Source organism: Volvox carteri, assembly GCF_000143455.1.
Source record: "Volvox carteri f. nagariensis unplaced genomic scaffold VOLCAscaffold_37, whole genome shotgun sequence".
In the NCBI taxonomy this organism is placed as follows: domain Eukaryota; kingdom Viridiplantae; phylum Chlorophyta; class Chlorophyceae; order Chlamydomonadales; family Volvocaceae; genus Volvox; species Volvox carteri.
Window position 1 is genome coordinate 915,052 of NW_003307580.1, and position 24,276 is coordinate 939,327.

Sequence of the window (24,276 nt, forward strand, 5' to 3'; positions counted from 1 at the left end):
CCTCTCGTATTCTGTCGGACAGTACCCGGGATGGTACGCACTATGAAAACACGGGCCCGGTGGGAATTGCCCAGCTTCAGGCACTGCTTCAGGCGCTGTGCAGGATAGATGGTGGCGACGGCCGTTGACACTGCCATGGAAAGGGGTGAGGGCAAATTGGAGGCTGCGTTGGAGCTTTCCGTAATAGCTGTCACTCTTGTCACTTGCTTTCTCGGTTGTGCGGGCACGTACAGCTGATTTTCCTGTAAGGATTCTTTGCCCGACGGAAACACTTTGCTTGTGGATGCCATGCTGGTGCTAGCTTATCTGGGGAACGGAACGATAGACATGAAGGAAAGGCATTTGTGCACCCATGATGAGTGGGACGGAAATGGTATTTAATAAAGGGGTATTGGTTGCGACGGTTAGGGTGTATGTGCCGGAACTGGCGATGACAAGCAAGCTGTGAACAGTGGCTGCCTGTGTGAGTTCGTTGGCGCTACACGTCACTCATGGGCGTGGCAGTGGGGCGGCACTGACGCAGTACAGGTGCGTGGGAGCAATCGGATGCCTTACGATTTCTGAATTTCCTCATGTCAAACTTCGTGCTTCCCTTTAGTTCATCCAATAAAGGGGAACTAAAGTAATTTCATGCCTGTTAGGTTACGATCCACATGATGGTCTGCTCTCATGCGTGTCTTCTGCATCCTTTGCCTTGTTCCCTTACTGACGGGGCTATCCTTACGAAAATGACGCAGGCGAGGCTCGTATGCACCGATGTGGAGCGAGACGAAGAGGGCGCTGCTGTTGGGGGCCACCCTCGAGCGGAATTGCGGGTGCGGGACAGCGGAGTATTGCCAGAGGCGGCGGTGGGCGGGTTGGGGCATTGCGGATACACCAGATTAGCTTTTGAGTTGTGGGAGGAGGAATGGCCTCAGCTAGCTGCAAGCAAGGGGACGGGTTGGGTTTGCACACGTGTTTGCATGTTGCATCACGCATGGAGATGTCTTCTGGGACCGGGGGTCCACTTTGCCTGACAGCGTTTGCAAGTCAATCTTGTCGATTTTGTACGGACTCCGTTCGGTGGCGAGTGTAGGGCTGCCCTGGGTAGGTTGACAGGTTGCCCGTAACTGTACCCGTTGCAACTCTAGCAACACTGTAGACCTAGGGGTCGTGTGCTCGTACAACGCAGGCCATCCAGGCCCTTATTAATCCTAGCATGCTCCTCGCGCGTATGGAATCCTCCGGACTCGCGGGTATGGGAGCCGGAACAAATTAGCAAGAGAGGGAAATGGACACCCAACCCAAACACCCGCCAACCCCAAACCCCACGATACACGCCAGCGCTAAATGGCCTGCTCACCCAGGAACCGCAAGTGAACTACATACAAGTAGAAACAGATACATATGCCACGTATAAATTGATCCCCTTGCAACAAAGTTCATCGAGTTAAACTGCACACATATTACCCAGCTTTGCAATACCTCGCACCAGGGGGACTCTCCCCTGCTAGGTACAACACCACCCGAACATGGACGGCCGATGTACGCCATCCTGTCATAGCTATGGTAGCAAAATAAGGGACAGCGCGCACGTAAGAGAACATCCAGCCATCATGGCCCTCAAGCAACCACATGGGCTACTAATCACAGCACACGACATCTCTATACCAAAGGGCGGCCGTGAAGACCAAATCATCCCTGGCCGCGTAAATCCCCAACGACGGTACCCAGCTGCCTGGGCTCCTGTCTACACCCGGCCCCCAATAGTAACAGAGCCGTCTGCAGCAGCACGGCCCTGCTGCTGTCTGCATCCCCAGAACACTTGCAGAGGTTTGTATGCAAGCCACCGCCGCTTTGGCAGCAGCAGCAAACACGCAAGAGACTTTTATCTGTTTTCAGCCAACAGATAGAGGACCCGGCGACTGAATAGCCTATTCCTGGTAGCTGTATTCCCGGGGAATACAGCTCTATATCTCTACCTTAGGCGGTTAGCGACGGAGTGATCAGGGGTGCCGGAGAGCGCTTTGGGGGCATCCATGCAGGTGTATGCGTCGGCATGAAGGGCCCATACAAAACACTTGATATGTATGGACGTCATAGATTGCTGGGGTTTCAGACAGTTTCATACGGGTTTACGGGGTTTCGCAGAAGATAGTGGTTAAAAGTCGTAAACCATCTTCGCAGTAATACCGCATTGGCAGGCCCGCCATTGGGCACTCTATGTAGTTACGTCTGAAGATCACGTATCACTTTTTTAATACTCCGTTCATGTCTACTAAAGTTTGGCTTCACGTAGATTACAGAATGTATGACAAAGGAACGGGTGGAAAACGAAAAATGAACACATTTTTTTAATTTGTTCTCACGTCCCGGCTTATGGCCAAAACATAGAAACCTAAATAGGCAACACGACATGATCATCACGCCATGCCGGTCATGATGACCCCATGAAAGCGGGTTCTTGATGTCAACGACGCAGACATGGTTGTTTGCCGTTTACCGATGTACAATGACGAAGTTTGAGGGCGCACGTCGGAGCCTCAATTTTCTGTTTAAGCGTACTAACTGAGGCCGTGTGTCCAGTGAAGTTTGTACGGCCTGGCCGAGTTCTTTTTGAATAAGGCCCACAGTGTTGTGCGGGAGGCGCTCCTAGGGGCGCTGCACTCGACCCGTTCGGGGTCCACTGTAACAATCGCATCTCGATGGGACGTGTCGTCTCAACCTTATGCAAGTCGCAAAGCACATATAGCTATATATACCCGACCTCAACAAATATAAAATAGCCATACACAAATTGAAGCGGAAATCGAAAGCTCATACAACCACCGCCCCGCTGTGCACCTGCCTGCTGTTGTATCATCACCACAGTTCGTGTGGTAGTAATAAACATACCTTGGTAACGGGACAACCTGCAGACTCCCTGGATGCACAAGCAACGTGCATATCGCAGGAAGCTGAAGCATCAGGGACGAATTTATTTCGGGATGACTAGTCCACATGCCAGAAGGGGAGGGCAATTGGTGTCTGAGACACCTGGTCCCATTTCTGGGCGGGATACAGAAGATCTCGTCCTATATGGATACGGCCCAGACACAGGCAGCCATGGGTTCAACGTTTTCTCGTTTCCTGAAAATATCAACATGGCATTCAACAAGGCAGGCGGCTGGCAGAGGATAAGGCCTGGCTTCTGCTCCCGGCGCGTCCGGGTTCAAATCCGCCTGCCGACCTCTCGGGGTGTTTGAGAGGCGTTGAAATGGGAGGTGGCCCCCCATCTTGTGGACGGTGTAGGACGTGATAATATTAACTTGCGAGCTGACCAGGAACTAAGTTGACGCGCCGTTGATCTGCTAGATTTGGTTGGATGCCGGTGGTGAGTTGCCAAACTCAAAGAGTACACTCTGAAGTCGGATGGGGTGAATGGATTAGCGTGCCCCTCTAGCAGGGGAGAGCAGGGAACTGCCTCGGGAAGGAGGCCACTGGTGAAGCTTAACCACCCTGTAACAACATCAACATGGTGGGTAAAAAGCAAAGCGCTCATTGAATAGCATGTAAATGTTGCAAAGTTTGGCTGACGTGGCACCGCAAGGTGCTGAAACGAACCTATTGTGGCTAGATTGCAAAACAAATTGCGGGATGCGAGGCGAAGTGAACTCTTGCGTACGGTTTGCAACTACGTGCTGTTTGGGTTACGACGAGTCTGCCGTCGCTGCAGACGCACTTGGAGCTGGCAGGCAAGGACTGGCGTACGGAACCGTACTTGCTGATGTACAACCGTCTGGCGTTGGATGTGATGCATGGCTGGATGTGATGCATGGCGAGCGAATGGTGGATGCGGATCCAGTACTTCTCCAGAGGCCTCTGGCCCTACAGGTCACTCCTGAGCATGGAAGCTGCAGGGCCACTGGCCTACAGTTGCGCCGAGGTTGTGACTTCTTGTTTCCGTTACAGGCCTTCTAGCTTGCACATTCCTTGTATCGAAATCGTGATTGTTTGGGCGGCTACAGTCCACTTGCCTCTCCTTGTACTTCTTGGCTATTGTCCATGGTTTTAGCCTCTATTTGCCGGGCTTGTCCTCAACAGTCCTCAAGGCAACGGCGCAGACGTGTTTTGTATGCACCATTCAGGCTGAGTGTGGCACTTTTACGCGCTGAAAATAATTCATTCTCGACTATGACCCGTAGATCTGTGTAGGAGCGAGCTTAGGACTCTGTGCCGCAAATACCTGGATTTGGGTCGGCAGCGAATTTGGGTGTGGGTCCTCAGCCGATTTATATTTGGGTCTGCAGTTCATGTGGATTTCGGGGAATGGCTTTCAGGGTCGACGTGATTGTCTGCTGGTTATGGCGGCTTCAAGGTGAAGGTGCTGTTAATTACATGCGATGCGGATAGAGATTGAATGGAAGACGCAAATTTTACAGGCAGCTGCTAGCAGAGGGCCATGTTGGGTTTCAGTCTTGTGGGGTTACCCTGCGACATCCCGCCTTAATTGTGCGGGCGCGGACAAAGCGCCGGGTTCCGGGCTCCAATTAAGTTGCCAACTGACCCGTGAAGATCGCCAAAGTTATGGAATGTTGACCGACTGCAGCATGGCTGGTTTGAAACGAACTAAACATCGAGCTTCATAACGTTTGCTTCCAGGTCATTGTTGACAAGGCCGTGAAGGAAAGAGAACGGAGGCAAATAGTTTGGGTCGGTTGTACTACATTGCGTTGCGATATACCGAGTGCCACCTGCCACAATGTGCTGTTGTTGTAATCACCCATGAATCTGGACGATATTTAAGGCCGTGTCTACTATGTTTACCGAAATGCGACGATATGGATAAATACGAAACGTTGGCCCTACCATCTCCCCAGGGCGCCTTACCGAGTCACATCTCGTTCCATCTCGGGCGCTTTAGTGCCATCACGATGACCATGAATTAATATATCTACTGGCTACTGAGCGCTGAAATGGGACGGTTTCATGGCAGTCTTGCGGAGAACCTCACGGCCGAAGCTATGATACATGGCTGGGAGGCGATCTGTAAGCTTTGGCAAGCATCGTCGATGTTGGAAAGCAATGGAGTGGACGACCAGGCCATCGAAATAGCAGACAAGACTGTTCAGCAGGTCAGAGGGTTGGCGGTATGGTCCTGGAACTCGTTAACTTTACGTTGTGCAATTATTCAACAGCCCTTGCTGGCTTGGGGGCTTTAAGATGCCCTGGTTAAACTGTCGATACAAAATTTGAAAGGCGCATCCTTTTACGTTTCTGCTGCTTACCCTACAGAGAGGGCTGATTTGTCCAGGGCAGGGTGATTTGTGCACGATATCTCATATGACCTCTGCGCGATGCATGTGCTGATGTCCTTTGCTCGAGTGCTTTGCACGCACGCCTGAACATGCATTATAGCCGAGGCCGGCCTACCCCTCCATTCCATTACAGAATCTTCGGGATGCCGTAAAGCTGCTTGAGTCAGCGTTGGAGAAGTTCAGCTGTAATGTCATATACGGCATTACGGGCCAAATGTATAACCCGATAGTGCATGAACTAGACCACTCGGACCCTGAGCTCGAGGCGCTCCAGGTGAGTGAACAAATGAGCCATGGGTGCTGCGGATTTATGCCTTAGCTGTCGGCGGATACAAAATATTTCCCTCTTTTGACGGTGGGTATTCGGCCAGGTGCAGGAAACCTGAGATTAATTAGCTTACCCTCCACATTCATTTTGGAGATTTCCAAGGGCAATTGCGTATGCTTTCAGCTGAATGCGGTTGTTACAGTGGACCCCGTATGCTTTCAGCTGCATCTCGCTTCAAGCGCTTTCCGTACCGAAAGGGCGCGAGCAAACTGCTAGCACGTGCCTGGCATGCCGCCCGCGAGCTGGCAACATTGGTTCGGCTAGATGTTAGTGCCGCGTAAAGTAGCACCACAAGTAGCGACCTCGATGCCTGATTGGCAGTCGCACCTGAGTTGACAAAGCGTTCCCTTCGGCCCCCTAGTATTGCGTTGCTGGAGGCAGACAGCACCTCTACCGTTCACACGCGCCGCCAAATCCACTACACACAACAGAATTTTACATTTGCACTATCACTGACGTCTTCCCCATCGACCACTTACCAATCTCACAGCAACGGCAGGAAAATGTTGGCAGCAGTAGCGGCGGGGCGCTGAGCGACCCGCTATGCGGCGCTGCGGTTGCAACTGTGGTCCGGCCGGGCCTGGAAGTGTCGGGGATCTTACGTGCGCGACCCCGGGTACGGGTAAGTGAATGCACCGTAACTTCAGCAGCTGCTGCAGGCAGCCATATCCTGCTTGCCACATGCTCTCCACATCGCGTGACCCAGTTGCCCTGCGCCTTCCATGAAGTCACCCTCCTTTGCCTGACCCATTTGGGTCAACTTAGGGTTTTGCGTGAAACGGCAGCAACGGTGCGGTGGCGACCTGGTTGACATGATGCGCAATCAGCAAGGCAACAACACGTTTTAGATGGGAACCGCCTTACAATTACGGCTCCCACGTAACTTACTGCTTTCCTGTCGTGCACGCAATCGACCCTCTGCTATCACTATTCGCTTCCTATTACCAACTTACCAACACGCGATTATGCGATAACCATGTTGTGCAGGTGGCTCTGGTGTCCACCTCTGCAAGCCGTGCGATGATCCCCGGCGGCGCATCCGCCACACCTGCACAGAAACACCGGAATCAGCAAGAAGCCTGGCTGGCACCCTACGCGATTAAGGCTTCTTCAGAGCTTGGCGCCACGGAGTCTGACAACGCGGCCTTCGCAGATGCTCCTGTGCAGCTTGGTTACCTTGCTGCTGAGAGGGCTGCAGCCACATCCAGGCAAATGGGCCCTTCACCTCAGACCATCGCACCCAGCCCACCGGCGTCCACGGCCGCGGTTTCAGTGTCAGGGCCGGCCTCGGCTGGCGGCGACCCGCGTGGCACGGAGTATAGCGAAGGGTCTGTGACCTGGCGGGAATGGAGCCCAAGCTCCGACTCTGTGGACATGCAGGAGCAGGACCTGAACGCTGCGGCGGTTACAACGTCCAGCGGTCACAGGGCCACTCCTAGCGACATGACAGCAGACGCCAGCGTCCCCGCCGACAGCGATGTCCGCAATGGCGGCGGCGCAGCAATGGCGGCGCCAGGGACGGCGAGGTACACCGCTGCCGCTGTCAACGCTGGTGCTCGAGGTCCGCTGCAACTGTTGCTTGCCCTGCGCGCCGGACACGGTGGCAGTGGCAGCTGTGGCGCCACGACGGAAATTTGGAAGTGTAGCGCGGACGGGGCTGGTGGGGGGAAGCACACCGCAGAGAATGGCGGGGGACCGCCGGCCTGCAGCATTGGTGGGGTGCAAGAGGAGGCATGCAGGCGGAGCAGCGGCGCCAGCGGGGTTTCAGAGGCACCCGACGCGATGGCGTGTGGCTCAGACCCTGGGCTGCATGACACAGGGCCATTGAATGGTGAACTCCGTACTGCGTCGGACGACGACCGCGACAGCGGCCATGATGATGTGTACCACCAGCAGTACGATACCAACTTTCACCACGTTATGGGCCAATACGCACCGCAGTGGCCGCAACTGCCGCCGCTGCAACCTTTGCCGCCAGCGCTACTGCCGCAACCTCATAGTCACCAGCCGCAGGTGCAGTGGCAGCAGCCCCACCCGCAGGTGCTGGCCGCGGCAGCTCCCGGCGGCTATGGGGTCCCATCATCGTCCTCTGCGGTGCCCGTGCTGTTGGCTCTGACGCGAGCTGCAAACTGCGGGACGCCAGCGGGACGCGCATTCGTACCTGGGGTGGGCGTCTCATCTGGGCCAGCGCCCGCGTTTGTGGGGGACGCCGCTGGGGACAGGCTTTGTAATGCAGGGATAACTGGAGGCGGCTGGGATCCTGAAGGGCCACCAACCGCGGCAGCCGACAGCGTCGGCGGCGCGGCGGCTGCAATGTATGCGATGCCGGGAAGGGTGGGGCCGGCTAATGTGACCAACACAGTGCAAGATGCTTGCTCCAGAAGTTACAGCACTGCTGGCGCCAACGAGGGGGTCGGTGGTGGCTGTAGCAGTTGCAGCACGAACACGGCCCGACCAGCGGAGACCAGCAGTGCACTGTCCGGTGCGGCGGCGGCAGCGGCGCTGGTAACAGCCGCTGCCGTCCGGGCTGCAGCCGCAGCCGCGGCGGCCGCCGCACGGTCCGCCACAACGGCAGCTGGCTTGCCTCTGGGCTCCCGCACATCGATCGGCCGCGCCACCTCCACCTCGCAACCGCGGTATTCCGCTGCTTCTCCTGCTACCGTTCCGCAGGCGCCTGAGGCGACGCCTGCTTCTTTTGGCGATGCCGTAGCGCCTGCAGGTATCCTATGCGCTCCTCCTGCTGCTACGCATCCTTCAGGCAATGGCAGTGGTGCAGCTGCCGTACCCCCCGGCGGGTTCCGGACGGAGTCACCTGTAGATATCCCACCGCGGCTTAACAGGCAACCGTCGGTCTCTGTGGCGCAGCAGCGACCCCAGTCGCAACAGCACCCACCGTCGCGAAAGCACCGGCCTTGCAACGTACCGCCCACAGCTGTGGGCCGGGAGGTGGGAGTGGAGCCTGGCGATGCGCATGAGGCCGGGGGCGGGCTGGTCGGGGGCAGCGGGTGGACTCAGAGCCGGCCTGTGGCAGGGCTAGAAGACGTGGAAGGTGCGGCTCCGGGGCAGCAGCCGAACCCGGGCCGAGGCAAGCGCAGCACGGGGCTGCTGCAGCCACAACCACAGACCCACCACTACCACTACCACCAGCCTCAACAGCAAAAGCACCAGCAGCAGCAGCTGCTGCAGCAACCTCAGCATTCGCAGCAACAGCAAACGTTCGACGCGTCCTACAATCGCCATCATCAGCGGCAGCAGCAGCCCTCTGAGCGGGCTGACCGGCCGCGCCGGGCTAAAAGCCGTACCCAGCGGCGTGAGCAATACGAGCGCCACCCGGTGTCTGATGCCCCGGATAAGAAAGCCCCGCCGCCAGAGGCACTGGCTCTGGCTCAAGCGACTGCCAAAGCGGGAACTCTGACACGCCATGCCGCGCCCTTGGCCAAGAAGGTTCTACCGGCGGACGAGCCGCTGGGGCCTTGTCTTGTGGAAGGTGGCGACGAGCGGATGGAAGAGAACGGGTGGGAGGGGCAGGAGTCTGGCGGTGCAGGTTCGAAGGCTGGGCGCCGCGGCGGCGGTGCCGGTGGCTGGTGGGGCCGTGGGGGCTTTCGGAGAGGTGGCGCGAAGAGGCGCAACCCGGCGGCAGCGGCGTCGGGATCTGCAGCAGACCTGAAGGACGCTGGTCGGCCAGTACAATGACAGGTTTTACCATGGTGGATGACAAACGTGCGTTCAAGGACGGAAGTGGCTTGCTGCGAAAACCTGGGCGTGCTTAGGGTTTTTAGGGTTTGGCCCCGGGGAATGTCTTGAGCTGAGGCGCCTCAAGGGACCTTGTTTGTTGTGTTCTTACGACTGCAGGTGCGCAGCGCGTTTTATCGGCTTGGGGTTACAGCCCGAGTCACCGGGCCAGAATCTATACAGGCGGTACTAGGCATCGTTCTGTATTAGGTGTAGGGGCCATGGCGATTTTTTATTTTTAGATGTGGGCATTGTCATTGCTGTATAGCACTACTGAAAAATTAAGATACGAAATGCCAAATGTGGGCATGTTATCAGGGCACGTTATACCGGGATTGCGGGCTTTCCTTGGGCGTAGGACTTCCATATGCATGTTAAATTTTTGAAGCTCGGCACCACGCGCTTTGCGTTTAGAGCCTCCTTCCCCTGTCCTGTGCATTTCAATTGACACAAAAACTTCTTTGTTTGGGGATGCTTCCGCGTTCTATGGCTTTTGCGAACGAGAGCTTGTTGAAAGTCTGAACCGCCAGGTAGTGCAAGCCGGTGACGGTGATGGTGTCGGCAGGATGGCTTACAACAGGGGGAATCAGCATCGCAGCATCTCTGAATCGTGTTGTTGCGGATGTAAAACCTCATAACTGAAGGGCGAAAGCTGCGCTTGCCGTGACACATGTTTGCAGCCTCGTGACAAAATGCGGCTTTTTCTGTATAGTGCGTTGCAATAATGTGCCCACCCTATAGCTGCTAAAGGCATAGAATGTTATGAAAATCCGAATTCCATCAATTTGCGGCACAAGGAGTTAGCGGAGACACAACAGTTGGACCTTCCTACCGTAATATCCAACAATATGAATTTGCCAACAGTTTCCGTCCGGTGTCCGGTCCACATATTAAGTCAGCACACCCGATCCGTCTCCCCCATTGGAAACATACGAACGACAACAAGTTTCAACACTTGCCTATAGCCCATCTTGGCGCTTACGGCTGGACTACAAACTTGTTATCCAATTTGTACTTCAGCCTACAGCGATTACAGCGATTACAACGACCCACTGCGCCCTGCCCGTAACTAACCAACCTTCCCAGTTCCGTAAGTGCATCAAGCCGGGTTTTCCTCAGCCAGTACGCAAAACTAGTCAATCGGCCCCTTTCCTTTTAAGTTAGGATCGAGTCCAGCGGGACCACGGCATCGCACACCTTGCAGCCTCAGCAGTTCCGAGGAAGAGATTCGTTCACGCGCCTTCGTGTTCAGCAGTTTTATCTTCTCCCGCTAGGATGTTCTGTTCCTGCTCCTCGATGGTGGGTCCACCGCCCTCCCTGTTGGCATCCACGATGGGGACCGGCTCACCGGCAGCATCGAGCTCCTCCTTGCCTGGATCCCAACAATGGCGGGCGCCGAGCGGCGAGGCGATGAGAACCAGAAGTCGATAGCAATTAAAAAGGTCAACGGAAATAAAACAGGCTCAATAGGTTCCTACGCAGGGATGAATCTTCTCAAGCCAACAAAGCCAGCCTTACTTCAAATCTACAGCTGTCCATGGCTCCATAGTGCGATATCTCCCAACTTGCTGAAAGATACTGTCGAGTAATAGTAATAGGTAGGTGTTACAGCGAGCCCCAACCCCCTCGGGAGTACCCCAGGTTGAGATTCTCAGCACTGCTCGCTATCATTAATCTCTCTTTTGGGAATACGAAGGGAATTACCCATCGTACGTGACCCGGAATGTAACCCCGCCACTCCTAGGCAAGACATCTCTGTCCATCCATTACGATCCACTTGATGCTACATCTGTCAGCTGGTCGCTAGGACTTGATGATGAGCAATGCCCTTTCATACACGGTACATACCCCCTCTCTCTCTCTCTCGTTCTATTCGCGGGAGGGAGGAACAGAGCGCGAGCGCGCGAGCGAGAGCATGTACTCGCTTCCTCTCGAACAAATGGGTCAAGGAGTCTCTTGCTGTTTGCTTTGTGATTGTTAATTCTGTGTCCGTACCTTCGCCCGTACACCTATATTCGTACCTGTGTCAGCGGGGCGTTGTAGATCCTCCACTTCCGCTTTCAGCTCGGATACGTCGACTGCGGTGGCGACGGCAAGCAAATAAAACCCTAGGTGGAACATCTTAATCTAAATCAAATAAACATTCTAAAAAGGAAAGTTTCCGTTATTCGCGATTGAGAAGATTCTCCCAAAGGATCATCGCAATATCTGAATCTATCGTGTTATGGACCGAAAAAAGGCTTTTCCTTGATGGGCAACTTGGTCAGAAATTCTTTTCCAAAGTAAAAACATGGAGAAAGTAAAAAATTCTTCTAAGTTAAGACATCGCGCCTATGATCTATGTTCCGTACAGCGGAACGAAACCAAAACGGTTTACGATCGTTGCGCACTTACTGCCCCCCACGTCTCGTTCCGCTTCCTCAGTGGCGCGTTCCAGGTCCGACTTCTTCACCTGCGCGCAGGAACCAGAACGCAGCCAAGCATATGCTGCAGTCGCAGTCGCATTCAGCGGAGGCAACCTAGCTAAACCTGGGAGCACTCCATTGCACAAATTACTATGAAAGAAAAAAGCCTACACATGTTCACTTCCTGTCATGCAGGTCAACTTGGTGTTTGGAATTACCGTAACTGGGAAGCTAGCTTTAGGTCGCAGCAGTTTGCCCCGCCAGATGCAGTATCCGGCAAGGAATGAAGGTTTTAGCTCGACCAAGCCTCAAAAGGAGAATCCACCAGTAATTATTTTAATAATAGTAATAATATCAATAACGATATCATGGTATTACTAGTAATATTACTAATAATATTACTAATGATATTACTATTATGTTATGATTTAGGGGACCAAAGCAGAGAGCACGGGTTTACAGGCCTTACAACAATTTTCGCAACTTTTATAATTTCTGCGTTGTGCGCTAGCCAGGAAGCCGTAGGAAAACAAAAATTAAAAGTTCGTTGTTGTATTCTGCTTTTGCTGCTTGATTCCCTTTTAAACCAGGACATGTTGCAAGATATGCTCCGGACTGTCCAATATTCAAGAATGCTTGTACCACCAAACATTACAATCATCCTCGTCTGCAGCATCAGTAGCAACAGCATGCCTCAGCCGGCAGTACACCATGCCATACAAGATCATCGTACCCTAAAGTCCGGATCTGATGGGTTGTCCACGGCCCCGGCGTCAGGCTCCTGCACAGTACGGCGTACGGCAAAAACTTACATTGAAAGTCAAAAGCTGTAGAACTGGACGCACGATGGCCTGAAAAAACGAATACGACGTGCAACGTCCAGCATATTATTTTACGGGGGTGCCAAACCCAAAAAGTCACCGACTTCGCAGAATCCGGCACACATACGAGTGATGCGATGAGAAAGATGAAAACGTAGCCCTGGGAACACATCGAGGGGGGAAGGTAGCTAGGGACTGCCAGCAGGCTAGTGGCCACCATTTGAGCTGTAACCCCCCTTCTTCACACAATCATATTTATTGGCACACCCTCACGTTGCTCTTCTTTGCTATGCCCGGATCCCCAGGAAAACGCCTAACGGGCAAATGCGCTGTCCGCAGTCTGTTAGAACATTAAAACGTTCGGCTCGGCATTGCTAAGATGGCATCATGGCGCGAAGCCAATGCCCTTGATATTCTTGTTGAAGCCCAATGGGGGATTCCCAGGTCGTACATGTACGGCAATACAGCGCTCTCCGCACCTGATCCACGCCCACGTCTCCAAAGCCCTCATCCTTCTCTTGATAGTACAAGTCGGTGTTGTATGCACCTGGCTTCTTGAGGGGCTTTCCCCGTGCCTGGGAGCGTGTCTGAGGACGGTGGAAAGAAAGCCGGAAGGAAGGCCAGTGGAAGGAAAGACCCGCGGGTCACGTAGTCGAAGTAATAACCAGTATTGCCATAAGAAACACGCATCCGTAAGTAGGCGCAAGGTTGTGACAGCCGTGGCCTTGGCCGATGCCTTGGGTGACCTTTCACTGCGCACACTGGGCATCTACTGTCTGTACGACACAGCAACGGTGGACGTAAAACCCTAAAACACGATGAGCGCATAAAACGCTTCGAGGTTGTGTACATGTAAAGGGCACGTCACCGATTAACAGGTCAGCGTCACAGGCACGCAAAAATTACATCCAGACGTTGGGAACGGTAGACGCCAGACCCACGACCACATGACGTGGGGGGATAACTCGCTGCCGGCCGGGTTAGCGCCGAAGGGAAGACCCTGCTCGGTCCGGTATGATGTCCAAGCTGCAGTGTCCAAGTTTCCCTCCACTTGTGAATTGTGGGATTTTTCTTTTTTCTAACGTTAAAGACCAAAATACTATCGGTGGAGCTGGACACAACTTCGTGCGTTCCGCGTGTCTTGACCCCCTTGCGGTGCCCCCTCTTTCCCTAGCAGCCTCAAGAAATGTATGGCATGTATGCGTGTATATGAAACGACAAGCCCAAGAAAATAGAAATGCCGCGTGGCAAAAACAAGAAACAAAGCACGTGCCGTACATGCGCACATCGTCAACCTATAGGGTTGGTACCAGTGAACCATGGGTCTGTCCGCATCCGCATGTGACGTCAGGTAAAAAAGATTTCCCAAACAAAACTTGGAGAAATGTTGCTTTATGTTATGTTTGCAGCTCTCAAGGATGTCCCCGTTCGCGCTATCTGCTGACCGGCTACCTTGCAAGCCAAAAGCTAAAAAGGCAATTAAAGACTTTCTCGTCAGATCATCCGGACATGGGAAGTTGGGCACTCGGCTGCTCTCACCTCAACCATCTTCGCAGCGCTTTAAATAGGAAAAACTGACAAAGTACTCTCGAGAGCTCCAAAGAACGATTTCTGCCGAGCTCAGTTCCCTTCGTGCGAGTGAAACCGGAAATATAGGTGCTGACGCCGCCAAAGATGCAGTCAATAGATGAAGCGTTCTACTACGATAACATGAACCGATACATGAACTGGAGACCTAAGCGCACAAACGCGATTTCGGCTTTGACTTTTGGCCGCGGCGCGGTGTACGACATGCGATTTGCGCAGAAAATGTACTGACTGTTTCCATGACGTCATGCGACAGGCCACGACAGCGCTGCGTACACAAATTGCGGCGCAGCAATTGGCGATGTTTTTTCTTTCGCGTCACTTAGTTGCCAGCCTTCTAAGCACTAGCGCCCATTTTACAGCCGAAAGACATGCGCGATGCATGTCGTAGATGCATTGTGGTGCTGTAAGCTTTATAGCAGCCGGGCTGTTGGCCTGTATAATATTGTTCTGTTATAATTTAGAGGGACCAAACAACGTTGCGACGTCTCTCCTTCCTCGCAAGCTGCGCAGAAAGGGGCCGCAGCTGCGCACGACTTACGTTGGCCTACCGCCGCCGCGCCGCTGCTGTTGCGAACGGCCCGGTTAAATATACTCCTTACACCATTAGTTCTCCTCTACACGATAACAATTTAGACATAACTGCTTAAATTTCGAGGTGAGGTGAAAAAAAGGATGAAATAAAGCACTGTTGCCGCACCTATTGCGACCTCCATCGCCCTCCTACGTCGTCTTGCATCTCCACAACAGACCATGCTATCCCGCTTAGCTGTCCTCCTACGATCTCCTCCCTCTTTTCGTTTTCACGCAGCCGAATTGGTTTCCATAACGCAACATGTCAAATACAAGTCCAAGCCAGCGACCACCATCTCCCTCTGCGCCCCTTCAGGCTTCCCGCACCTCCACACGGGGCACGACGCAAGTTGCGTGCCCACGGGTCAACGCGGCGGCCGCGGGGGAGCCGAGCCACTGTTACCGGGGGGTGGGGGAATTGAACCCAGATCGGGTGACAGCGAAGTAAAGTAAGCACATAAAACACACGCGCGGCGCTCAGCCACTCAGCCACTCAGCCACTCAGCCGCAGAGGGCCTTCCGCCTCCGCAACTAGGCAGGCAGGCAGGCAGCCGGGCAATGGGTAAGCGCAAGGGCCGCAACTCCGGCCAGCAAGCCATCGCTGCGGCTCGCAAGCGGGCGCGTACGACGTTGCCGTCGCGCTTCGAGTGTCCGTTTTGCAACATGCACAAAACGGTGGTGTGCACTCTTCAGTCAGACCGGGGCCGGGCTTCGGTGGCTTGCGAACAATGCGGAATGAGCTACAACACGACGTGCAGGTATGTATGTATGTAGTTAGGTAGTTAGGTACGACGTAATGGTTCTACAGTGATGGCCCTGGTGCAATGTGCGGTGGCGTGTGCGGTGGGATTTGGGTTTTGGTTATCGGGGGGTAACGGGGTGTACGGCGGGTTACATCTAGCTTGGATGTGCAGGAACGAGGTGGAGAGGAGCAGTACGGAGTTCGTGGGTCTGTCGTACATGGCACACAGCGGACGTGCACATGAGGTGCATGCAAAAAGGTGCAAATGAACAAAAAGAGAAATTGACGCGTTGGGCCCTAACCCTAAACCCCCGAAAACAGCAACTGACGTCAAAATTTAAGCTGGAAGTGTCGCACCGCACTGCCCTCTGCACCGCGCCTGGTGCCATCGGCATCCCCTTCGTTCCCCATCTCCTTTAGGGAACAAGGGGATGGGGAGCGAAGGTACTCTGTGATCGCTGCATCGCTGCTGCGACATTGAAAATACAAAGGTTTTCCTTGCAGTTTTAATCTTGAAAAGCAACAAGCTACTCCGTGTGCAGGGGGTGACTGGGGTTGGGTAGCGTAGTGCCGGTAAGTTTTGGTAACTTCTTGAATTGGAGGGACTTGGTGTTGACCGCTCCGAAACTGCCAAGGGAAGTTTCGGCTGACAAAACATTGGAGGTGGCGTTCCAATTGTGAGTTGAGTTATCAAAACTTACCGGCACGACGTGCCTTCCTCTTTATGTGTCAATCATTAATTACTGAGAAAACAAACAGACAGAGTGCCATTAATAGCCTTTTTTTAATCTTCCGTTTCGCAGGACTTTGACGGAGCCAGTTGACGTGTACCATGAATGGCTGGACGCATGTGAAGCTGCCGTACATGTAGGTACTTGGGAGCTTTTTTTGTGCGTGGTTTGTGTTTGTTGTGTTTTCTTTGCAGAGGGAAGGAAGTCACAATCGTGCCCACAGTGGGAGAGTGTACTTCGGTGATCGACTGGTCAAACAGTTGACGAACAAACAGAACATGCATGAAGCAAAACAGAAAACAGTAAGACATGTTTCCTGAGTTTTATCCATCTACTGATCGCTAGGGTGAACCGACGTCACGCGCCCGCGAGCCCAACTGGCATACTATAATAGTAGTATCGATCTGATGGCCAAACGAGAGTGATTATATGCTTTCGGGATAATCTACCGATGCCAAATTACAAAATCTTTATGATTCAGTGGCGAAATCTTTTCAGTATGTTAAATTTTTGCTCGCAGGTGACCCACCATCAGCTGCGCGATCACATTCCAAAAGGGAAATCCAAGGCTCATGCCAGCATCATTCCGATTGCAATCATACTTACCTGGCCCGCTTCTCGAGGTGGTCATCTTGGCCTCGGTTGTATGATCAGTCTTCGCCTTGCACATTGCGAGGGCCTTTCGTAGTCGGCCCTTCGGGTGTCCGGCAGGGCTAAATTTTTGTAAGGCTGAGGATTCGCGCACTGCGCGACCTCGGCACCCATTTAACACAAAATGTAAACCATTGTACTACCAAAAGAAATATTTTCTGATCATCGGCCGCCAACATACGGGGCTAACCATAGCCAAATGTTTTCGATGACACATTTAGTTATAACTTTCAAAGCATCTAGTTAGTTCCTGCAGTACATGCTTGCAGCTTCCCTGTGAGCTTATTCAAATGAATTACGGCTGTTGTGATGTCCCTGGCTTGTAGGAGGGCGATGGAGATGCGGCCGAGGCGGTAAGAGAAGAAACGCCGTCGCAGCAGCGGCTGCAGAGGGCCCCCCGCGTGGCTGCTAGACCCCCCGCAGCAGCAGCTGAACAACGCCGCGCCGCCAGAAGTATCAACCGAACAGAGAAAGGGGGCGACGCGGAAGAAAGCGAAGAAGACGGCTCCCCCGTGCATGCCGACGGCGAGTTGCAGCTTTCACCACCGACATCTTCACTGCACCGCCTACGACGCGGGTCGCAGCAGCAGCAGCAGCAGCGTTTTCCGGCTGACAAGCTACTGCCGGGTAGTCCGCCAGCCTCTCCGAGGTCTCCGTTGGCAGTTGCGGCCGGCGGGAGCAAACGGCGAGTGCAGCTGGTAGAGGGTTTGGAACACACCATGCGAGCCGGGCTGCAAGCAGGTGATCGGTTCGAAACATAGACCCGCATTTGTTTTTCCGGATTTGCATTTTACTGCAAAATTAATTCGACTGTTTTGGTTTTGAGATTGTGGAGCCTTTAGGTCGCTTTATGAACGCCCGCCATGAACTGCAACCCCCTCTCTCCTTCCGTCCCGCCCTCCCTCTCTCCTCCCATCCCTCCCGCCTTCCTGCCGCCTTCTCTCCTCCGTCCCCTCCACTCGCGCACGCATGCAGGAGCCTTCCTGCACGACCCCGCGGCGGCCTCCCTGCTTGCGGAGCGCACAGGACTGGGCGGGGCAGCCGCCGCCGGGGCACTACCTGCTGGATCCGGTCACCTGCAACAACAAATGGCGCGACAGCGGCAGCTGCAGCAGCTGCAGCAGCAGGAAGAGCAGCAGCAACCGATGGAGTGTGGTAACGGCGGCGGCGGTGAGGTGGGGCGACAGCCGCAGTCTCCTGCACCAAGCAGCGGTGGCGGCAGCAGCGGTGGCGGCGGCAGCGGCAGGGCCGTGCGTCGGAGTCTGGATGGCGGTCGTAATACCCCGGGGGGGGTTTCGCGCCGGCAGACGGAGGAGCAAAGGCAGCTTCAGGCGGTTCGGGCGTTCGGGGCGTACGACGATGGGGAAGACGAGTAGCTGTGCTGCTGCTGCTGCTGCTGCTGCTACTGCCGAGGAATTGTTGTGGAAAAGTTGATAGGACGGCGCACCGACATATTGAGGCACACGGTTATTAGCAGTCAAGGGGTGGTAGGCGCGCTGTTGTAGCAGGCTTACAGGATTGTTATCGTATAGCTTCCCTGATTCGAAATTTTTAGGATCCCCGGAACGGAGATTATCAGCAAGATAGGAAATAGCTCTGGCCGCGTCGCTAGAAAGCATTTAATTGCATAAGTCGCATATGAATTGCTGTATATAAGGCCCTAGGGTTCCTAGGGTGATTGTGACTTTTTTGAGGTAGTGTGTTTGCTGTGCTCTATGATGTGTTTGTATGTTTGTATGTATGTGTCTTTTAACCGACTGTCCGTTGCTATTTCCTCGTTCACGACGATTTCATGTAAGCTTACGGGGCACGAGCGACACTGACTGCAGGCGGAGTGGTGATGGTGGCGGTGTGGACAGCGATTGGGCGTCTGTCACACGTTGTAACGCGCAACCTGCAAGGGAGAACCTCGTCTCATCCCCACATCCGTATGTATGAGTTTGAGCTTTCGGCTTTTACAGGACGCATAAAGGGATGAAGCCACCTTATAGCGCCTAATTAGGCCGGGTAGGGCGGACACTTCGCGTCGTGTTTGAATATCCTGCAGCCCTATTGCAGGTAGAGCATCTGCCCACGGAGGTCTCGTGCAAATTCTAAACATTAATTAATTTATAAGGCTTGCAACCCAAAATGGACAGGTGGGTTGGGTATGGTGAAACACGTGCATTCGTGTGGTTTTACAAGGTGTACTTCGGCGGCAAGCATGTACGTATGTATGTGTATAATGTGTGGGACAGGGGGTCATATCTTCACCCCGTGGCCGCTACCCGGCAGACCCTGCCTTTTCTCATCCGTTAAGTATGTATGCTGCTGGTTGTACAGTCAACCAGTGTACGACATGTTTTCTGGCGGGAATTAATTTCAAGATATGGTGACATCTCGTCAGTTAAAAAGCACTCTGGGCGAAGACGAAGGACGTATAGGAGTACATGATGCACAAAGGTGAGACTACACGTAAGCTGTCCGTACGGAAATGAACGACAGTTTAGTATCCAATCATTAGTGAACGCCGTCTTGGGAGCGGCCGAGAGTCAAAATTAACACCAGTGCACTGCCTCAGGCACGTACGACCGAAAGCAGAGCCGTACGATACATTTCCGTAAGCCACAGAAATGTGGCATCCGGTGTCTGGGGCCTTCACTCGCACTTGGTTGCACCCCCACTTCCCTACCACATCCACCCCGGAATGTTGTAGAGAATCCCGTATATCGCAATCTCCTTCAGAGATAGGGTTTGGGCCGTCCGTTACTTTAGCCCCCATTGAATGCTTCCGCTGCATCCCAGTTAAGACCAGCAGGGGGCCGAACCGGCGAAAACATATTAATCATTTCTTTGTTTGACTGTTCGTCTTTGCACCTGCTGTTCGGGTAGTTAGTAAAAAGGGGAACAACGCAAATATCCTCTTCTGCGCCCATACAACACACACCCGTACGGTGTAAGCGATGTAACATCCCATGATATGCTCATAAGCCCCATGTCGCCCCATGCTCCAGAACCCTAAGCCTGGCCCCGGACGCCCGCTCACTTCCGCCGCACCAAGAGACTCCAGGCGGGCGGCGGCTGGGGCAGCTGTGCGTATGTGGGTGTGGAATCGAAGCGTGTGGGCTGGCACCAGCACCACTCCCACTCTGATGGCCCGAATAAGACCTCCAGCTCAGCTCGAGCCATCAAGGAAGGGCCGCGGCTGCCAGGGTTGCAGGGGATGGAGGTGGAGGGGGGGCTTCCACCCACCCAAGTGTCATTTCGGCCACCGCCAGCGACACCACTGCTGCGTACGGCAGTATTTGCATCCCCACCGCCGCTACAACTACCACCACCACCATCACCACCACCATCACCACCACCATCACCACCCGTAGCAGCACCCGCCGGCCCTTTCCTGAATCCATCGTTGACTTTGGACTCCACAGCAGCTGTCCGTGCCGTCACTCCGCTCCCGTCCTCCTCACCCTCCACCTTCTCCTCTTCCTCTGCTCGCCCAACCAGAAGTAACGCCAATCCGCCGCAACGCAGCAAATCGCGCAGCCTGGCTGCGTATGCAGGACGCAGCGCCGGCGGCATAGCATGTAAACCCTGGCAGTCGTACGCAAAGTCAAAGAATCCGTACGGCCAGGAGCTGGTCTTGAACACGTCACCATGAGCAATGAGGGCTGTTGCGGCCTGGGACTGGGACTGGGACTGGGAGGATAACGCGGCGATATTGGTGTTATAAACACCATTAAGGGAGTTATCGCCACCGCAAGGATTCGAACCTGGGGCTGCGGTGCAGGGAACCGCATCACCAGGCCTGCTCCGCTGCCGGAGCTCGTCCCCAACTGCCTCAACTGTCTGTACGGTAACATGGTGCGTGCCAGCCACCTTTGCCAGGCGCTCTGCCGCCACCTGGCACGCCGCCGCCACGAGCTCCACGCCCACCACGGAAAAGCCCTGAGTGTACGGCAATCACACCTTGGACTTAATGACGTCGTAACGTTTCACGTTGGTTTTCATTTATTATACTCGGTTGATTGGAGGCAGCTTGGAACATGTATCTATGAAAGTGTTGAGAAGCTTGAAAGGGGGATGGGGAGGCAGGAGACGGCCCAATAGCGTGAAGGGAGCGAGAATTGAAAACACAAAGCGCATGACAAAGGGTGGCTGGGGGAGGAGTGCTTCTTGCCTTCATTAAGGGGTTACGCCAAGTCTGCTTTGACCGGCTGGTCTGCATGGAGCAGTAGGACGAGCCACCTCGAGGTGCTCACACGACCACCCATCATACACATCCTAAACAAGCTCTGGACGTTTCCTCTTTCTCCCCCGTAACATTCCCTTAACCACTTTTTTTTCGCATATTTAAACCACCATCAACCCTCCGCCGTGAGACTTAAAAATCGTAAAACACATACCCACAGACCGCAGCGCTCGTCGGCAACTTCATAGGCAACCGTCCCTGTGTCCAGACGCGCTTCCATTCGGCAAATATCCCCCAGGCAAAGTCAAAACAATCCCCAGGCAAAGCCAAACCCCCCAGGCGAGACTACTATCGCTGCTTACCAAGCTGCGCAGGAAGGTCAGTGAGCCACCTGTCCCGAAACACAACTCCAAAGCCCACACGCCACCACCGCTGCCATCACCATCACTCCCTACTTGGGGCTGATGAAGATGAACAGACCCTCCATCGCCGTCCGTGTGCCGTCCGGGGGAGGTCTGCTCCCGAGTACCCAGCAGCGCCGGGGGCGATGCAGCAGCTGCTGGCTTCCAGGCCGCGCAGAGGCTGCACACGTGCAGACCCACGGGTCTGCTCGACTCGTCAACGTCCCCTCCACTTTCTCCGCTAACAGCTCTTCTTCCTCTGCCCCCTGCACGCAAGCCGGCAACGACGCTGTGTTCGTGTCCATGGTGTCGTATAGAGGCGGTTTCAGTCATAGCAGCGGCGGCTGTAGCGGCAATATCGGGCAAGCTGTTCAACGTCGTCTGGGACATGACGGCGCTGTAGGCCTGCATCTCAGCCAGGCCGGATTCAACTGACTTAGGCTCCGTCTCAGCTTTGGAGCTCCGAGCTGGGCAGGTGCAGAGGTAGCGGCGTAGTTGTGAAGAAGCCGTATGGGTGTCCCAGGGCGCGGCATAGGGATCCGCGGCGTAATACTGCTCCCATTTGTTCTTCTGGGTGTCTTCCATTTCAGCTGGGACGCGGGAGCAGGGATCTGGGGTTGAGATGGCAGCGCCTGGAGAGCTTGGCAAGCACCGGGCTAGAGATTGCGGTTTGGAGATGACCATTGACTCTGGCAGGCACCAGCGTGGTCGATTTGCGGTGCGGTACGAACGGTTCTCGAGTATGCGTGTGACTGCTTGCTGTGGCGCTTCCAAATATTGAAAAGCGGTGTATGGGAGGTAGTCATTTCGGTTACAAAGGTTAGGTCTACCTATTATTTGCTTAATTGCGTATGCCAGCTTGATGCTTATCCGAGTGCCCAGTCAAGCCAATAGCTCAAGTCCTGAACGTCAACACCATTAACTTATTAATGCGATTCCAATGGACGAGATTGTCGATGCATACAGATAAGGTACGGGCACTTGCGATAGTTCAAACCTCCATAGGTGTGAGCACAGTCTTTACGCTGCTAAGTTGTTTGGTATACCATAATACCTAATTTCCCGAAAGTGCCGACTGCGTAGCCCCAAGGCAGCCTTGACCAGAAAATGAATTGCAATCAGACTAATGTAACGACCAACCACCTTCAAGTAAAAATTCTAGAAACTCAGCATTTATTACTTTGAGCTATCATTGGCGAAATTGCCCAGTAGACACGCGCAAAATGCAAGCCTTGAAAGAGCAATATGGGGTCACTGCAACCTGGGACAGACCTTGATAGTCCTACTGCAACCCTGAGCTACTACAGAGGCATCCAATCTGCTATACTGCTATACTTGCGCCTTGAAAGCCCGACTCATCTCTTCCCCTCCCTCCCTTCCCTTGTGAATCCATCACATTCCCGTCAACCGCACTTTGCATCTCTAGCTTGGAAGGATCCTTAGTTGCAGGAATTCAAGTAAACTCTACTCTTTGCGCTACAAGTAAAAGAAATAAAAATTAATTTACGCTACAGGGTAAGAATAGAAAAGCACAGCCATACATCTCAATTCTTGACGATTGCACTACACAGCAACCGCTGCCTAACTAATTAACTCTGCCGACAACGACGAGCTGCTATGCAACAACGATGACGACGATGATGACGACGACGACAAGGACGCGGAGGGGTTGCGAGAGCAGGAGTGCTCCCGGCTCGGGGGACAAGGGCTACGGTCGCGGCGGTTGCAGCTGACGCGGTTGCCGTCGTTTAGGTCCTCTTTAGGGGGCTCAGGCGACCCCGCGCGACTCGGCGAGCAGCTGTCTATGCGCCCAGGAGACCGGGACAGCGCACGGCCGCGGTCACGGTCGCACTTGCCGTCGTCGCCAAGGCTGTGGGAGCCTGTACCCCCCGCGAGTCGCTGAAGCAGCTGCGGACAGCCGTACTTCTTGTGATTGAAGCTTCCACATTGGATGCAGGCGCCTTGAGCGATGCGCTCCTTAATCACACCTGACGGCACGCCGACAGCATACAGGCGAGCCTGGTAGGACTTCGCGGTGCCGGCGGCGGTAGCGGACAAGCTCTCCAGAGCGCCATGGCTGGGCGCACGGTAAGCAGTCGCCGCTAGCATGTCTGACTCGATGCTTGTCGCCAGGTCCATGACAGCTTGCAGCGGGTTGTCGTGTCTGTCGACAAAGGCACGCAGGTTGCTGATGTCCGCAGAGACGGCTTCGCGAAGCCTGGGGCACAAGCCGGTGGCGAAGAAGAAGACATGGTCCGCGCTGGTTCGGTCCTTAATCCGCTTCGCGAGAGCAGTGTACGACGAAATGTACGACTTCAGTGAGTTCCTGCCAGCGCCTTGCTTGAGTCCGCCCAACTCCGACCTGGCGCGAAGAGAATGATCAATCGGTGGCGCGATGCGGCGTAGGTGCGTCGCTGCATCGTCCAGGGACTGGAACTTGGTGGTGCTGTCGATCCTAAGTAGGCAATGCCTGGCGCGTTCTCGGAGGCCCCAAATAAGGCCTGCGGCGGCTAGCGGCGTGTTGGAGTCGACGCGGTGCATGGCTAGAATATTCGAGACGTCCTCCAGGAACTTGTCCGTATCGGCGCCAGGCCTGAAGGGATCGAACCGAAGCTTCCACGTCGCATCCCGAACACCCGTGGGGTCCGGGGCACACCCCTCCTGGGACGTGATGACATGGTCCGCAGGGTGAATGGTGGTGGTTTCGGAGGGGACTGCGAGGCAGCTGGACGTCGGAATGCTGGAGGTTGGGTTAGGGGTGGAGCTGAGGGTGGTGATGCCGGCGGACGGGTGGAAGAGGGGGGCTAGGGGAACGCGGGCGGGTTGGGCTGCAGTTGGGGAGGAGGGCTCCTGAGGTG

At 54.5% G+C, this 24,276-nt stretch overlaps 3 protein-coding genes across 3 annotated transcripts; 2 read left to right on the forward strand and 1 right to left on the reverse strand.

Moving 5' to 3' along the window:
- Positions 1 to 4,934: 4,934 nt before the first annotated feature.
- Positions 4,935 to 9,529, forward strand: VOLCADRAFT_94455 (uncharacterized protein; the record flags this gene model as incomplete). The annotated part of the gene is made up of 7 exons (XM_002953582.1): positions 4,935 to 5,093; positions 5,410 to 5,550; positions 6,095 to 6,226; positions 6,592 to 8,323; positions 8,363 to 8,550; positions 8,851 to 9,119; positions 9,457 to 9,529. The coding sequence occupies 7 exons, from the start codon at positions 4,935 to 4,937 to the stop codon at positions 9,527 to 9,529; spliced, it is 2,694 nt and encodes an 897-aa protein (XP_002953628.1).
- Positions 9,530 to 10,568: 1,039 nt separating this feature from the next.
- VOLCADRAFT_94456 (uncharacterized protein) lies at positions 10,569 to 14,110 on the reverse strand (the record flags this gene model as incomplete). Its single annotated transcript, XM_002953667.1, has 6 exons — positions 10,569 to 10,708; positions 11,358 to 11,414; positions 11,731 to 11,788; positions 12,475 to 12,522; positions 13,042 to 13,149; positions 14,102 to 14,110. The coding sequence occupies 6 exons, from the start codon at positions 14,108 to 14,110 to the stop codon at positions 10,569 to 10,571; spliced, it is 420 nt and encodes a 139-aa protein (XP_002953713.1).
- Positions 14,111 to 15,280: 1,170 nt separating this feature from the next.
- VOLCADRAFT_94457 (uncharacterized protein) lies at positions 15,281 to 18,943 on the forward strand (the record flags this gene model as incomplete). Its single annotated transcript, XM_002953583.1, has 5 exons — positions 15,281 to 15,480; positions 16,268 to 16,331; positions 17,173 to 17,199; positions 17,822 to 17,917; positions 18,905 to 18,943. 5 exons carry the CDS (start codon positions 15,281 to 15,283, stop codon positions 18,941 to 18,943), a joined length of 426 nt encoding a protein of 141 aa, XP_002953629.1.
- Between the last annotated feature and the right edge of the window lie 5,333 nt (positions 18,944 to 24,276).